At 37.4% G+C, this 12,671-nt stretch overlaps 1 protein-coding gene and 1 long non-coding RNA gene across 4 annotated transcripts; one reads left to right on the top strand and one right to left on the bottom strand.

Annotated features, from left to right (window-relative positions):
• Positions 1–854: 854 nt before the first annotated feature.
• Positions 855–8,851, bottom strand: LOC118264625 (uncharacterized). 3 transcript variants are annotated; one of them, XR_004782688.2, is made up of 9 exons: positions 8,707–8,820; positions 6,910–6,977; positions 6,582–6,634; positions 6,204–6,286; positions 4,685–4,737; positions 4,309–4,391; positions 3,392–3,444; positions 2,421–2,551; positions 855–1,055 (listed from the first exon to the last, which is right to left on the bottom strand). It is a non-coding gene; the product is annotated as an uncharacterized LOC118264625 (long non-coding RNA). The 3 variants fall into 3 exon arrangements; XR_004782691.2 differs by lacking the exon at positions 8,707–8,820 and adding an exon at positions 8,204–8,637; XR_004782689.2 differs by lacking the exon at positions 6,910–6,977 and having other exon boundaries at positions 8,707–8,851.
• A 305-nt stretch (positions 8,852–9,156) lies between these two features.
• Positions 9,157–12,127, top strand: LOC118266659 (ATP-dependent DNA helicase Q1-like). Its single transcript, XM_035580131.2, has one exon. The coding sequence runs from the start codon at positions 9,416–9,418 to the stop codon at positions 11,282–11,284; it is 1,869 nt and encodes a 622-aa protein (XP_035436024.2). The 5' UTR covers positions 9,157–9,415; the 3' UTR covers positions 11,285–12,127.
• The last annotated feature ends 544 nt before the right edge of the window (positions 12,128–12,671 follow it).

The raw sequence follows: 12,671 nt of genomic DNA, 5'->3' as shown, positions 1-12,671 counted from the left end.
ACCCGAGACCCCTTGTTCGGCAGTGGCATTGGCATAATTAGATTTCTTCAAATGTCGTACTAAATGAAATGTATACTTTACTAGCTACATACCTTCGCGCGGTTTCACACGCTCTGCTCGGTTGCTATTGGTCGTAACGTGATGTTTTATAGCCTAAGTATATATAACCTTCCTCGATAAATGCGCTATCCAACACAAAAATAATTATTCCAATCGGACCAGCAGTTCCGGAGATTAACGCGTTCAAACAAACTCTTCAGCTTTATAATATTAGTATAGATCTAAGATATAATTTTTAGGTAAAAGAAATAAACGTTTCCTATAATAAAACAAAAAACAAGCAAGTACCTAAACGAATCGTAAATCGTATAGCGGTTGTTATGGTCAGTCAACAATGTCGCCACCTATAATTAGTTTATAGGGTTTATACCCGTCCCTGAAGATGAGCAAGTAGTTTATCCATATCTTTGATCCTATCTGAAAACTAAGTATTTACCTAGGTAAGGCACACTAATTCATCGGGATATGATCGGCAGCTTTCAGTAACCTAAACTTATACTCACCCGTACTTGTACTGTTAGGTTGGCACCTAACAGTACAGTTTCCAACCTAATAGTGACCTATTAGGTTGGAAAAACTAAACTAATGTCAGTTAAGGGATTTCTTAAACCGTCATAATATGCTGAAGCACTGATCAGTGCGAGACACAATGTGTATTCTATTGTTATCTCATATACCCGCAGACGAAAGGTTAAAATATAGAAGAGGTTTTAAGGGGTTATTTAGTGAATAAGTACCTATTAGGTATAAGAGTAACTTTAGTATTAAGGTAATGTAAAAAATAAATACAACGATTCTCCAATTAAACATATTTATTGCTCTTAATATATATAGGAATATTATGTAACTGGACACTGGCTTATACCGTAAAAAATACTTATGCTTCTATGCTAACATGTTTTATGACAACAATGCGGCAATTAATACCTTTATCCTCAAAATGTCGCCGAAAGCCGTCGTTCTGAAGAATGTCGGCAGTCTTTGGCGAAATCAGACTGCAAATAAACAAATACATATATTGTTTTGTTAGTATAACTCTTCAAAATACATTATTAGATATAAATATTTACAACTGTATGTAGTAATAACCGTTCTTTATCCATAATCGATATTGATTTTGAATGACATTTGAATAAAATATTACTTATAGGATATTGTCAGTCCTATGAATTGAAATGCCAGTCAGAACTAACATAATCTCTGTAAATTTTTTATGTTATATCCGGGACTGCAGCAAGCGTAATAAAATAGCGTTTCGAGCCCGAATTCTCTTTTCTTCAACTCCTTCTCCTGCTTCGAAGCGGGGGCTGGAGACGGGGGGCGTTACTCCCTCCTGGCGCTAGAGGCGATGATACTCCTCTTAAACAATATTTAAATCTGCTTCGAATTTTGGTTATTTAGTTTTTGCACTGATATATCACTGCAAGTTACTAATTTCACGTAAAAATAAGGTTTGCATTTGTACTTCTACGGGGTAGTTACAGCAATATTCCTAAGTTTGCTCTACGTTATCAATAGAAGTATATAGTTAATCTTGCGTCGTACGGCCTGGGACAGATCATCTTAAATCTGTCACATCATGTCCGACGCTTACCTATCCGGCTCTCGATAGCAAAGCTGTGCTCGATACCGACGACATTAATTTTTGTATAGCATACAGCGACTCTTTTAGCCTCTTCTGAAACTATTTGTCAGCCAAAAACATTACGTTGTAGTTATCGAGTATTATATTCAAATCTTTAAAGTTGACATAGGCACTTAATATTATACACATTTGATATTATTTGTATCCAATAATTGACCAGCTTTATAAAAAGCTGAGATTGTGTGAGCAGTGGCTACTGGCTAGCAAAATGCAAAAATATCTGTAAAAATTAAATTATGGAATCCCATCAGTTACATTGATCTTCAAAATATTTTAATTAAAAAAAAAGGTTAATTTAGTATGTCTCACGAAAGTTACAATAAAATCATAAAAAAGGGGTACGGCAATATAGTATTTTTGCGTACTAAATATATTTTATAAACAATATAGTAACGTAGCCCCGAAATATTGTACAATACTATAGTACCTATAAGAGATATAGTAGGGTTGGCAACCCTAGGGCGGTTCGCCCTGTTTTATAGCGTAGCTCGTAGGCACAGGGTCCAGCAGTGAACTCGCCGTGACTAGCCGGTCCTCTGCGAGGCCGGGGTGTCCCACGTGGCCCATTCGTGCCGAAGCATTACCTTATTAGCTAAGCTTTACTGCTTTTACACCTTACTGTGTTTACGACAATAGTAGCAAATTCTTGTACAAACTCGGCGTAGTTATTTTGAAATTATGTGTTGATCCATTATTTCTAAATATTAATACCTACATCGAGTGCTCCGGGATCTCAGGAGAGCATTTCCATAGTCTTCTCCGTCGTCACGTCCGTGGCCACGTTAAGGCGACCGTGTTTGTGTTAGCGGTGGACACAGCTTCCATAATGCTGACACAGTGTAGCATCTGTAAAATTATCACAGTGGCGTATCAAAACGTTGCACGGCGTGCCTGCCACACACATTCCACTACTCACGTATGTACTACATAATATAAGGGTAAGTAAGGGTAGGGCAAGTAAGGTGTAAGGGTACTACATAATATAAGGTATAGGGTGTACATGGAACGCTCCCGAAAAACGCTAGAATTTCTTTTTGTTTATAAAATTTTAATCGTTTTTGTTTTCGTGTTATTCATGCGACATCAGCATTAAGCAGTTGATTACAACTCTTATTACCTACGTAAAAGAAAAAATAGAATTCCTAGTATTTTTAGAAAATAAACCTCCATTTTTACCATTCAGGTAATGAAATTAAACCATTACCTGAATGGTAAAAATGGAGATTTATTTTCATGTTGCGTTTGGGAGTGTTCCGTTTATACCCTAGTGATGTAACAACATATTTTTAAAATATCGAACCTAGGTTGCTGAAAGTGGCACCTGGTTTGATGCAAAAACCTAGGGCAAATTTATCTAAATTCTTAAGTCAAAATTAGCATTCATGAATGTTAAGTAAATAAATATGTTACATCACTAATATGTACTTCTACGTAACCGACATAACAATTACAGAATTGATATATCACAGCAGTAGAAGATATACTGTCGCGTCCTAAGCTATGTGACAGCTTCGCTTGTTACTGTCACTTCCCATCAACGACGCTTATCTATAAATATCTAACACTAATTGGGTACAAATTTAGCTATTAACACAAGGTACAGAGAGTAGAGCGACTGTGGAAAAGGGGAGGCAGGAGTACCAATTAAACACAACACCGACAGGACAATTGCAACATTACACTTACCTATATTGACTGCCTTCGAGCATGTCTGCATATCCCAGGAGAACGCCTAGGACCTGCAACAATACCACCGTGACGTCACATAATATTGTAGGTACCTACATGGCAAATATTAACACGCACACCCAACAATCACACATGTGTGTTTGTGTGTACTTCTACATTACCGACATAACAATTACAGAATTGATATATCACAGCAGTAGAAGATATACTGTCGCGTCCTAAGCTATGTGACAGCTTCGCTTATTACCGTCACTTCCCATCAACGACGCTTAGATATTTATAGGTATCCGACACTTATTGTATTGGATACAAATTAGCTATTACAATAATGCACCTTCATCCATCCATCCATGCATGGATAGAAAGAACTGATTAAGTTGTCGATCCTTGATAGAAGCTGGGTTCTGCTAGCCAGGTCGTCAACTTTACCAGCCTTTAGGTATATACTCATCGAGTTTTATTTATATTTTTATTTTCTCGACCGAGAGGAAAACCTGTAGCAGTAGTAACATTACTGATCTACTCAGAGTCATTTAATGTTTACTTAACCCAGTCCTTACCAATTGTTTTCAATCAGTGCCGGCGTTAGGGGGGATGATGGGGCGATGGCCCAGGGCGACAAATTCTGGGGGGCGCCGATGCCGCCGCCGATGGGATCCGCAAAAAACTAACACTTGATATTGCTTCCCTCAAGTGGGCGCCACAATATTTTCGCCCGGGGTATCAGTGGCCCTTACGCCGGCACTGTTTTCAATACAAGACCGTTACTAAGGAATAATTTAAGTAAGTAAGTATTGAGAGTGCGGCAGTGAGTGCTGAGTACCTCGCCGTAAGAATCGTAATCCCACTAGGCGTTCGAAATGGTTAACGATAAAATATGTAGTAGTTGTAACTAGCCCTTGAACTTAACATACCTACGCTGACTGTCCTCGGGTACATCCCGGAATCGTACTTCCATGCTGCTTTCAGGTAGCAGGCAGGTTCCACGCAACCGCATCTGTAACGATATCCCCGTGACGTCACATAATATTGTAAGCAAGTATGGCAACATGCACACTTTACAATACTTAAATATATGTTCATTTGTATGTCTACTGATAAAATATACTTTAATCTTAACAGCATATTCTGGTAAAGTAGAAAATTTACTGTCGCGCCGTCGAATGAGCAATAGTTAAGCTTGAAACTATTGCTTAAAATGCGGCGCTTCTTAGTTATTGGAAGCTTAACTATCGAAAAGTATCAATTACATTATTACACACCCAATTAATTTTGCAATATTACACTTACCTATATCGACTGCCCTCGAGCATGTCTGCATATCCCAGGAGAACGCCTAGGACCTGCAACAATACCACCGTGACGTCACATAATATTGTAGGTACCTACATGGCAAATATCAACACGCACACCCAACAATCACACATGTGTGTTTGTGTGTACTTCTACGTTACCGACATAACAATTACAGAATTGATATATCACAGCAGTAGAAGATATACTGTCGCGTCCTAAGCTATGTGACAGCTTCGCTTATTACTGTCACTTCCCATCAACGACGCTTAGATATTTATAGATATCTGACATTTATTGTATTGGATACAAATTAGCTATTACAATAATGCACCTTCATCCATCCATCCATGCATGGATAGAAAGAACTGATTAAGTTGTCGATCCTTGATAGAAGCTGGGTTCTGCTAGCCAGGTCGTCAACTTTACCAGCCTTTAGGTATATACTCATCGAGTTTTATTTATATTTTTATTTTCTCGACCGAGAGGAAAACCTGTAGCAGTAGTAACATTACTGATCTACTCAGAGTCATTTAATGTTTACTTAACCCAGTCCTTACCAATTGTTTTCAATCAGTGCCGGCGTTAGGGGGGGATGATGGGGCGATGGCCCAGGGCGACAAATTCTGGGGGGCGCCGATGCCGCCGCCGATGGGATCCGGAAATAAAAAAATGTAATTAAAAAAAACTAAAAATCCCGACTGCGTTTGAAATGAAAAAACCCTAAAACAAGAAAGTCATCGTAAAATTTAAGCAGTCGGGACCCATTCTAAATATGAAGACTTAGTGAGGGCACAATACATACGGCCGGCTTTCTAGAATGGGTTCCGACTGCTTCAATTTTACGATGACTTTCTTGTTTTAGGGTTTTTTCATTTCAAACGCAGTCGGGTTTTTTAGTTTTTTTTAATTACATTTTTTTTATTTTATTTTCGATTAGTTTCTTATTCTTTTTATATTTTGATATATCTAGTGTCACTTTCACAGTAAATACGACTCAAACGAGCCCTATTAAGCTGAAATCCATCGAGTCGTTCAGGCTAGAGAGTGGGCAACTATTCGAATTTGGCGCCAAAAATCCGCCATTTTGGTTTTTTTATTATTTTGATATATCCAGTGTCACTCTCACAGTAAATACGAATCTAACGACACCTCTCAAGCCAAAATCCAAGAAGCCGTTTAGGCTGCAGAGCGTGCCAAACAATTATACATACATACTCTCGAAAAACGTACAAAGTGTTAGTTTTTACCTTCCTTCTGGCGCAGTCGGGTAAAAACTAACATTTGATTTTGCTTCCCTCAAGTAGGCGCCCCAATATTTTCGCCCGGGGTATCAGTGGCCCTTACGCCGGCACTGTTTTCAATACAAGACCGTTACTAAGGAATAATTTAAGTAATAAGAGTGCGGCAGTGAGTGCTGAGTACCTCGCCGTAAGAATCGTAATCCCACTAGGCGTTCGAAATGGTTAACGATAAAATATGTAGTAGTTGTAACTAGCCCTTGAACTTAACATACCTACGCTGACTGTCCTCGGGTACATCCCGGAATCGTACTTCCATGCTGCTTTCAGGTAGCAGGCAGGTTCCACGCAACCGCATCTGTAACGATATCCCCGTGACGTCACATAATATTGTAAGCAAGTATGGCAACATGCGTACACTTTACAATACTTAAATATATGTTAATTTGTATGTCTACTGATAAAATATACTTTAATCTTAACAGCATATTCTGGTAAAGTAGAAAATTTACTGTCGCGCCGTCGAATGAGCAATAGTTAAGCTTGAAACTATTGCTTAAAATGCGGCGCTTCTTAGTTATTGGAAGCTTAACTATCGAAAAGTATCAATTACATTATTACACACCCAATTAATTTTGCAATATTACACTTACCTATATCGACTGCCCTCGAGCATGTCTGCATATCCCAGGAGAACGCCTAGGACCTGCAACAATACCACCGTGACGTCACATAATATTGTAGGTACCTACATGGCAAATATCAACACGCACACCCAACAATCACACATGTGTGTTTGTGTGTACTTCTACGTTACCGACATAACAATTACAGAATTGATATATCACAGCAGTAGAAGATATACTGTCGCGTCCTAAGCTATGTGACAGCTTCGCTTGTTACTGTCACTTCCCATCAACGACGCTTATCTATAAATATCTGACACTAATTGGCCAACACAATGTCTCCATCCTGACTGACCTGACCAATAGCTGAGGAGCCCCGACCCAGAGCTGCGGACAAACTAGTGGGTTACCGTGCAGCTCCGGCTAGAAGCATAAAGAACGAGGTGATTATTAGTCAGTAAGTCTGACGCTCCCTTTCGCCTCAAGTAATTAGATGAATCCCCTCCCCCCTAAATAAAAAAAAACCCACTGAGGAGTGACAAAGTTGATGATCCTTGCAGGAAAAATCCAGCTTAAGTTACCACACTAGGTAAGTATGGTACCTAACTTAAGCTGGATTGATATCAAATAAAAATACAATTCTCTGTAACTATTTCATCTTTTAAACCAGTGTGAGTGTATAATAATAATCAATAAATTACCAATTACAAAATGTTCAATTACCAGCACAGAGTTTATTAACTACATTGTGTAATAGCTATCTATAGGTACACTTTTTTTGAGGAGGGAGGAACCATCCAATGTTTTCTGCCGCCTTGGTTGAGGCGAGATGGAGTATCAGCTTCAAAAACCCTAACCTAACTAAAAACCTAAACATTGGCTAAAAACCACCCAAAAAAAATGTATCCCTTTATAAGTAATAAAGATAATATAGCAAATATGTACTTGAAGAAGACTTGGGCATCCATGCCTAAAGAAATACCTAGTAAGAAATACCTACCGAAGGCATGGATGATGCCTTCGGTAGGTATTTCTTACTTCAAAACAAATACTTGTTTCTAGACAGGAATTTCTGGACCGTAGAGACTAGAGAGAACGTACTCAGGTAGACAATGAAATAAGAAATACCATACTTATAATAATGACCAATATTGTCAAGCCACATAAGCCACGGATGACAGTGGTGGATATGCCTTCAACAGTTTTCTGATGGCAGTGGAAGGTAAGCCTTTGACTCAGATATACAGTATATTATAGTAGCAGTTTTACTGGGCAGTCAAAGGCAAAGTGATATTCTTTCATCTGGAGGACTTTGAAAGGAAATATTTTTGTTCAAGATAACTATGAGTAAGTGTGTTATCCTACATGTGAAGGATACAAATCACCTATAATAATTAGTTCTGCATAAAAATAATCTTCATTAGTGGTATTCAACCGGTGGCATGTGGACCACCAGTGGCTTTTAGAGGGCAAGATATGGTCTATGAAATAAGAAATATACACAAGAGAACACTTAAAGCACCTAATGCATATACCAATTGGTATTAGGTGCTTCAACCAGGGACGGATAAATTTCAAATTAAATTGCCACAATGAGGACAAACCGATTTCAGTATGTATTCAAATTATCACAATTTTTTTGAACAAACCCCATAATTGTGGAGGAAATCCTATGGAGGACCACGTGAATCAATCATATGTAGAATTATTATTGTCTTTGCCTAACTTTTAATAGCCATGATAAAAAATGGTCCTTGATCAATTTGTGTTGATCAAATACCATTTTGGTCTTGGTTGTTGGGTTGGGAACCCTTGGTTTATATGGGTAAGAAAATGCTTGATAGCAAGTTCAAAGATATGAATATGAAACATAATGGACGCTACGCAGGGTGGATGCCGGCAATCAATATCTATCAGAAGAGAAAGAATCTAAGATAAAAACTACTATTTCTGTACTATTTTATCAGGTACCTACAAACTACAATGAAACAAGATAGTAAACAAAGGAACTGACATTTAAAAATTTATTGTGGGTATTTATACCCACAAAAGAACATCTGAATATCGTTCGTTAGTAATACCGTATTAGAAAAATATTTGAAACGTCGATACTTCATGTTTAGACGTCATAATAATTTTAAAATAAACTTACCCGTTTATATTTCCGCCGATACAATTGTACAAAAGCAATAAAATATGAATAAAGATGATAGTAAAATTTTCCTGTAGCCCTCTCAGCAAAAGAAAATGGAAAAGGAAGATAATAAGATATTGATTATAATACCACTTAATACCAGAGACATTATAGAGTAGTTAAGTATAGGCATTGAATTTGATAGGGTTGATAGGGTATTGGTAGTCCTAGTCTATGGTACACAACGTATCTCTTGTACAACGAATCAATAAATTAATAAAATTTTCTATTACTTAATTTAATGTTAACGTTAATATTCAACCTCATTTCAGTTGATTAGTTCCTCTTCAAGATCTTCGAAAAACTTTTTTTTTTCTTTTTGATGGCAACCGAAACTTTTATTAAAAGACTATAATTTGTCATACCCGTCAATGTCAAAAGTCAAAAAGATTAAACTGTCAATCTTTGTTGATGCAATTGCAAAGTGAATTTAATTTCTCACCCATAAAAACCTTTTCTTTAAATTTTAAATAAATTGTACATGTAAAACCTGGCACTGGTACCGGCTTCTTGGTGTTGTAAATGTTTATTAGGTACCTATTGTGAAGATCAAATAAAACAAACGTGTTCAAGTTGTTTTTTTTTTTAATATTTACCATTACTATATAATGAAAGGTGAAGCCGGCTAGAAAATTCATAACAAAAGTTCCCGAATACAGCATTTAAAATGACTACTATAGAAAAACTCGAACTCGAACTGAAAGATGTTGACAAAGAGATATCTAAAGTTAATGCAGAGTTGGCGAAATGGAAGGACCGGCAACGTGTGCTTCATGAGAAGAAACTGTCGATAAAGAATTCGATTAATAAACTAAAAACAGACACACTGTCTAGTGTAGACTGGGCAGGAACGACGTATGAGTGGTCTGAAGATGTTACACGCATATTACATGACATATATAAAGTTGATGCATTCAGACCTAAACAACTGGCAGCAATTAATTCTACTCTGTCAGGACAACACGCTATTGTCGTCATGCCAACAGGCGCAGGGAAAAGCCTGTGCTACCAGTTGCCGGCTTTAGTAAAACCCGGTCTGACTGTTGTAGTCTCGCCACTCATATCCTTAATGGAAGACCAGATAAGATCACTGACCAATAGAAACATTCCAGCTAAACTGATGTCGAATACCAGCACTAAAGAGGAAACATCGGAAGCTCTGAATACATTGAAGGATAAGAACACCAAGATCAAGTTGCTGTATGTTACACCTGAAAGATTTGCTAAAAGTAAAAGGTTCATGTCCAACTTACAGACCTGTTATGCAGGAGGGAGGTTGCAGAGGATAGCCATAGATGAAGTGCACTGCTGTTCCCAATGGGGTCATGACTTTAGACCTGATTACAAATACTTGGGTATTTTAACACAAATGTTTCCAAATACTCCTCTCTTAGGCCTAACAGCCACTGCTACAGCTAGTGTATTAACTGATGTGCAAAAAATGCTTAATATTCCTGGATGTTTAGTAATCAAATCTACTTTTAATAGACCTAATTTATTTTACAAAATTCTTGAAAAACCTTCTTCACAAGAAGACTGCCTTACTATACTTGAAAAATTGTTAAAAGGCAGATATAGAGGTGAAAGTGGAATAATATACACAAATAGTATTAAAGATGCTGAAGACATTGCAGGAGGGCTGCGGAAAAGAGGCCTTAAAGTGGGATGTTATCATGCAAACTTAGAGGCTGCAGTTCGCTCACAAGTGCACACAAAATGGCACGAGAAGTACTATCAAGCTATTGTGGCCACCATTGCTTTTGGAATGGGCATTGACAAACCTGACGTCAGGTTTGTTATACACCACACAATAAGTAAGTCAATGGAAAACTACTACCAGGAAAGTGGCAGAGCTGGCCGTGACGGGCTTAGAGCAGAATGTGTTACTCTGTACAGATTGCAAGATATATTTAAGGTCAGTACCATGGTATTCTCTTCTGTAGGAAACTTAGAACATCTATATGGTATGGTAAAGTACTGCCTTAACGGTTCATTATGCAGGAGACTCATTATTGCTGAACATTTTGATGAAAATTGGGGAACTGCAGACTGTAACAATATGTGTGATGTATGTTGCTCGTCCCGCACCAATGAAAAGTCTCTTAATGTGAGATTGTACTGTAAAACATTGGGAAGTATAATTGAAAATGCAGAGAAACAAGATGTGAAACTGACAGCTCAGAAACTGCTGGATGCCTGGTTCCTTAAAGGACCCGTGAACCTTAGACATAAAGGTAAAGAACCAAGTGTTTCAAGAGTACTAGGTGAAGACATCATAGCCTTTTTATTAATAGGAAACTATTTGGTGGAAGATTTTCATTACACAGCATATTCCACTATAAGTTATATAAAAAATGGACCAAACATGGATGCAGTGCAAGATGACAGCTTTGAACTTACCATGCCAATAAGGAGATATACATCTTTTGATCTACAAACCCCACCCCCTGATAATTATCAACCCATCGTTGCTCTTGAGCAAGTTGACAAAAGCAAAGCAAAAAAACGAAAGCTTGATGACAAAAGTAAGTCTTAATAAAAAAAAAGGAAGACAGATGATTGATTCAATATATGGCAATTTTCAACCCCTATTACATGGGAATTATAACACAAATAGTGAGATGTGGGTGTATAATGTACAGCGGCATTAAGTGCCGTAATGTACACTTCTGCCTACCCCTTGGGGGATTGAAGGCGTGACATTATTTATTTATAATAGATTTAATTATTTTGTATATGTTTCCATCTTTTTAAATTTATTATTATATTATTGTACTGAATCAGTAGAATCGTTATAGGGAATATTTTCTAATGTTTTCTAATGTAATCTGCTCCTAACGACTGCACGGTTGGTGCGGTAGCTGGGCCACTGGCTGCAGTGCAAGTACTACGTGGAGTGGGTTCGCTTCCCGCACGGGGTAACTCTTTGTGTGATCACAAATTGTTGTTTCGGGTCTGGGTGCATGTGAACTTGTATGTTTGTAAACACACTCACGACAAGGGAGAAAATATGTATTTCTTTTTTATTAAAAAAAACATGTAGTCTCAGTAATATAAATTGAATTATGTCTTTTATTAACTTTTATTACCATGTAAGCAATCACAGGGAGTTGCACTCGTTCACGACCGCGACCCTGTGCCAATGTCGCTTTGACATAGGTGGGCGCGTGTATCTGTGTGAATGCGCTTTAAATGTAATGAATTGTTACAATTTCATGTTAACCATTATTTGTAAAACTATATAATAAATAAGTAAGTAGTTAAGTTGCCATTAGTACCTAAGCATTTAAATTAATACCTAAATAAGTTGTACATTGTAGTACTGCTAGGTAGCACCTTTTTATGCAATAAAATATTTTAAACAGTAACTTCCATTTCTTTTTACCCGACTGCCAAGGAAGTTATGTTTTTCGCGCGTATCTTGTATGTATGAGCCTAATATTCTTTATTACCTCATTTCTTCGAAACGGCTTGATGGATTTCGACAATCAGGGTATCGTTGGATTCGTCTTAATTACCCAAGTGTTCTTAGATATGTGACGTAAAACAAAAACCAACATGGCGGCCGTGAGGCGCCCTAGATAGGAGTAAAAAAAAAATTTTTTTTTATTTGCTACAATATGGGTATCAAATTAAAGAGCTCATCATGAGGATTCCAAAAAGGTATATCACTGACATATAGAAAAAAATACTATGTGCAATTATGTTCTTTATTATCCAAACTAAATACTCGTATAGGTACTACGCGACGCGATTGACTAGCGGTGTCTGAACTTAAAAGTAAAAAGTGATAATAAAAGTACGTCTTAACTAAATTATTTACAATGAATTTATTTATAAATAAAGGACTAGCAACCCGCCCTCGCTTTGCTGAACGTTAAATAAGGAATCTATCTACATAGTCGTTTACCTATAGCCCATGC

Source organism: Spodoptera frugiperda, chromosome 25, assembly GCF_023101765.2.
Source record: "Spodoptera frugiperda isolate SF20-4 chromosome 25, AGI-APGP_CSIRO_Sfru_2.0, whole genome shotgun sequence".
NCBI lineage: Eukaryota > Metazoa > Arthropoda > Insecta > Lepidoptera > Noctuidae > Spodoptera > Spodoptera frugiperda.
The sequence above is the reverse complement of the archived record's forward strand: the minus strand, read 5'-3'. Positions and strand labels throughout refer to the sequence as shown.

Bases quoted from the DNA above. Each gene is read 5' to 3' on its own strand.
- LOC118266659 (XM_035580131.2), top strand. From the start codon at position 9,416: ATGACTACTATAGAAAAACTCGAACTCGAACTGAAAGATGTTGACAAA.